We start from the raw sequence: 4,538 nt of genomic DNA, 5'->3' as shown, positions 1-4,538 counted from the left end.
CTCCTCACAGCCCCCCCCCAGCACCCACCTTCCCGCTCTCTTCACAGCCCCCCTCACGGAGCCCCTCTTAACGCAGCGACCCCCGCCCGTACCGATGTTGCCCTCGATGGAGAGCCGCCAGGCGGGACCCCCGCGCCGGGCCATGCCGAAGCAGCGCGGGAGCCCCCCGGCCGCCGCCCGCCGGAGCCTCAGGGGCAACAGCGGCCTCATCCCGCGCCAGCCAGGCCCGAGCCCGGGCCCGGGCCCTGAACGAGATGCAAATCATATGCTAATTTATGTGCCTCTCCGGCGGCGGCGCCGCGCGGGTTTGACGTGCGCGGATCGCCGCGTTCACATGCTGACGTAGGTCGCGTTTATGGCGGTATGCTGATTTATGCAGATGACTATTATAATATGCTGACGTATGCAGCTTGCCGTTGTAGTCATATGCAGACGTAGATCAATGTATGATAACGATATGCGGCCGTATGCCGAGTGCCAGTATAATAATATGCTGATTTATGCAGATTTTCATGGTACTGATATACTGACATCGATTTGATTATGGTATGCATAGTGATGCTGGTTGCTATTATAATGATAGACTGATTTATGCACATCTACGATAGTGATCTAGGGAGCATTTATTATAATAATATGCCAAGTTTGCAGATTCTAGCCGATTTAGGCAGATGAACCTGTCTGAAAACTATGCCGATTTATGCACATTTCAGTTATAATGATATGTTGATACAGCTAGATTTCATTATAATGATATGCTGATTTGTGCACTGTTCCAATACAATTTTACCAACATAATTATCTGAATGTAACTCTCCATGTGGACACTCTTATTCCAGTTTAGATTATATAGTTTCCCTATAATTCCAAAAAGAAGGAGGAGTACTTGTTGCACCTTAGATACTAACAAATTTATTTGGGCATAAACTTTCGTGAGCTAAAACCCACTTCATCAGATGCATGCAGTGGAAAATACAGTAGGAAGATATATATATACACAGAGGACATGAAAAAATGAGTGTTGCCATACCAGCTATAACGAGAGTAATCAGTTAAGGTGGGCTATTATCAGCAGGAGAAAAAAAACTTTTGTAGTGATAATCAGGATGGCCCATTTCCAACAGTTGACAAGAAGGTGTGAGTAACAGTAGGGGGGAAAATTAGCCTGGGGAAATAGGTTTTACTTTGTGTAATGACCCATCCACTCCCAGTCTTTATTCAAGCCTAATTTAATGGTGTCAAGTTTGCAAATTAATTCCAATTTGCAGTTTCTTGTTTTTGAAGTTTTTTTGTTGGAGTATTGCGACTTTGAGGTCTGTAATCGAGTGACCAGGGAGATTGAAGTGTTCTCTGACTGGTTTTTGAATGTTATAATTCTTGATGTCTGATTTGTGTCCATTTATTCTTTTGCGTAGAGACTGTCCGATTTGGCCAATGTACATGGCAGAGGGGCAGTTGCTGGCACATGATGGCATATATCACACTGGTAGATGTGCAGATGAACGAGCCTCTGATGGTGTGGCTCATGTGATTAGGTCCTATGATAGTGTCTCCTGAATAGATATGTGGACAGCGTTGGCAACAGGCTTTGTTGCAAGAATAGGTTCCTGGGTTAGTGTTTTTTGTTGTGTGTTCTCTTTGCTGATACAGACTACAGCTACCATTCTGAAACCTATAATTCCAGTATACTGGTATAATTCTGCCATCATAAATATAATTTCCTGTGTAGACAAGCCCTTGACACCTTTTCTTAGTCAAGAACTAGACAAATTTTGAAGGATTGGTCCAAAAGAAATCTGATGAGGTTCAATAACGACAAGTGCAGAGTCCAGCACTTAGGAAGGAAGAATCCCGTGCACTGCTACAGGCTGGAGACCAACTGGCTAAGCAGCAGTTCTGCAGAAAAGGACCTGGGGATTACGGTGGACAAGAAGCTGGATATGAGTCAGCAGTGTGCCCTCATTGCCAAGAAGGCTAACGGTGTATTGGGCTGCATTAGTAGGAGCATTGCCAGCAGATCGAGGGAAGTTATTATTCTCCTCTATTCGGCACTGGTGAGGCCACATCTGGAGTATTGCATCCAGTTTTGGGTCCCCCACTAGAGAAAGGATGTGGACAAATTGTAGAGAGTCCAGCGGAGGGCAAAGAAAATGATCAGGGGGCTGGGGCACATGACTTGAGAGGAGAGGCTGAGGGAACTGGGCTTGTTTAGTCTGCAGAAGAAAAGAATGAGGGGGGATTTGATAGCAGCCTTCAACTACCTAAAGGGGGGTTCCAAAGAGGATGGAGCTCGGCTGTTCTCAGTGGTGGCAGATGACAGAACAAGAAGCAATGGTCTCAAGCTACAGTGGGGGGGATCTAGGTTGGATATTAGGAAACACTATTTCACTAGGAGGTTGGTGAAGCAAGTCCGACGAGAGGGGAGGGAAGCCGGTACAAATTACCGGGGCCCGGTGGTCCGGAAGGGGGCCCAGGGCCCGGCTTCGTCGGCCCTGTTTAGCCGATCCGCCCTTGCTGGGGGGCCTGAAAAAAAATTTTCACCGGGACTCGAACTCGCTCTCAGCAGCCCTGTGGTGAAGCACTGGAATGCCTCACCTACCTAGGGAGGTGGTGGACAGGGCCGGCTCCAGGCACCAGCTTACCAAGCAGGTGCTTGGGGCGGCCGCTCCGGAGAGGGGCGGCAGGTCCAGTGATTCAGTGGCAATTCGGCGGACGGTCCCTCACTCCTGTTCGGCGCGAAGGACCTCCCGCCGAATTGCCGCCACAGATTGCGATCGCGGCTTTTTTTGGTTTGGTTTGGTTTTGTTTGGTTGCTTGGGACGGCCAAAACCCTGAAGCTGGCCCTGGTGGTGGAATCTCCATCCTTAGAGGTTTTTAAGACCCGGCTTGACAAAGGCCTGGCTGGGATGATTTAGTAGGGGTTGGCCCTGCTTTGAGCAGGGGGTTGGACTAGATGACCTCCTGAGGTCTCTTCCAACCCTAATCTTCTATGATTCTCTGAAGATAAGGCCTAAATGTAGGTGGGGTTTAGCTAGCATGTGCTACCTAAACACCACCTAAACTCAGACTTTTTCCTAATAAGACAAGGTGTTAAAATCAATTTAAACCTGGGCTGTATTTATATCATGAAGTTTAAATCAACTCCTTAACAATGTAAGTTAAATCCATTTCAGAGTGCCCACACCTTAATTCTAAGATTATTGTATCTGAGATCAGATGCCACCTCTCCGCTCCAGAAAAGAAATCTGGCATGACTCACATGGGAGTATTTGTTACCCACTTGATCCCAACTGGGTAGCGATATATTAACAAGAACAAAGGTATTGCCACCTGTAACAGAGCCAGTCACCACCTGATCACCCCCTCATGGCCAGAGGTCACTCTGCAGTACCCTGCCTCTCTTTCCCCCTCTTCAGGACCCCTTACTCAGGTCCTCCTTGGGGTTTGGGATTATTCACAGAAAATTACTTCAAAATCTCCATTAAAATCCAACAAACAAACATCTCTCTTCCTACTCCCAGGCCTTTCTGCCTGGAATACTTTGCAGTCTTTCCCTGGCTTGTTCAGGGTTCTCCCAGGACGGCCTGCAAAAATTTGCAGTCCCTTTTTTTTGTCCCCCTGCTTGCGTCTCTCCCAGGCCTTCCTATAGGTTTGCCAACTTTCTAATCACACAAAACTGAACACCCCTGCCCTGAAGCCCCGCCCCATCCCTTCTCCAAGGCCCCACCCCCATTCATTCCATTCTCCCTCCCTCTCCTCCACCCTCACTCACTTTCACTGGGCTGGAGTAGGTGGTTGGCGTATGGGAGAGGGGTGAGGGCTCCAGCTGGGGGTGCAGGCTCTGGGATGGGGCCAGGGATGAGAGGTTTGGGGTGCAGGAGGGGGCTCAGGGCTTGGGAAAGGGGTTGGGGTGTTGGGGGGTATGGGCTCTGGGGTAGGGGTGTGGGCTCCGTGTGGGGGCAGAAATGAGGGGTTCAGGGTGAGGAGAGGGCTCTGGGCTGGGCCAGGTGGTTGGGGTGTGTGTGGGGGGGTGAGGACTCTGGCTGGGGATGTGGGATCTGGGATGGGGCCAGGGATGAGGGGTCTGGGGTGCAGGAGCAGGCTCAGGGCTGGGGCAGGGGCTTGGGTTGTTGGGGGGGTGTAAGCTCCAGAAGTTGGGGTGCAGGAGAGGACTCCGGACTAGGGTAGGGGATTGTGGTGTGAGAGGTGGTTCTGGGTCGGAGTGGCAGAAGCTCCCAGGAAGCAGCCACCAGGTCCCTGCAGCCCCTAGACCAGGGGTGGGCAAACTTTTTGGCCCAACGGCCACATCTGGGTAAGGAAATTGTATGGCAGGCCCTGAATGCCCGGTGATGGAGGGGAACTCTATAGGGTGTAGCATGGGGGAGCTGTATAAGGGATGTTACTGAAGTGGGAAGAAGGAAGACTCATGGGGTGTGGCGCAGGGAAGGGGGGGTTCTATGGGGTGGTACCGGGGACTCCTAGGGGCCCTGCCAGCAGTGACACCAAGGCGGCCGTACCAGGCACCACAACAGGCGGAG

At 50.6% G+C, this 4,538-nt stretch overlaps 1 protein-coding gene across 4 annotated transcripts in view; it reads right to left on the bottom strand.

Moving 5' to 3' along the window:
- DGUOK (deoxyguanosine kinase) overlaps positions 1–317 on the bottom strand; it is a 14,293-nt gene extending 13,976 nt beyond the window's left edge. For 2 of the 4 annotated variants that reach the window (XM_034761728.1, XM_034761725.1), the window contains exon 1: positions 93–312. In XM_034761728.1, coding sequence (XP_034617619.1) covers positions 93–210 — 118 coding nt within the window. In that variant the 5' untranslated portion in view covers positions 211–312. Of the gene's footprint in view, positions 1–92 lie in introns of all 4 variants that reach the window. The other 2 variants (XM_034761726.1, XM_034761727.1) reach the window with 2 other exon arrangements.
- Positions 318–4,538: the final 4,221 nt, after the last annotated feature.

This window comes from Trachemys scripta, chromosome 2, assembly GCF_013100865.1.
Source record: "Trachemys scripta elegans isolate TJP31775 chromosome 2, CAS_Tse_1.0, whole genome shotgun sequence".
NCBI lineage: Eukaryota > Metazoa > Chordata > Testudines > Emydidae > Trachemys > Trachemys scripta.
The sequence above is the reverse complement of the archived record's forward strand: the minus strand, read 5'-3'. Positions and strand labels throughout refer to the sequence as shown.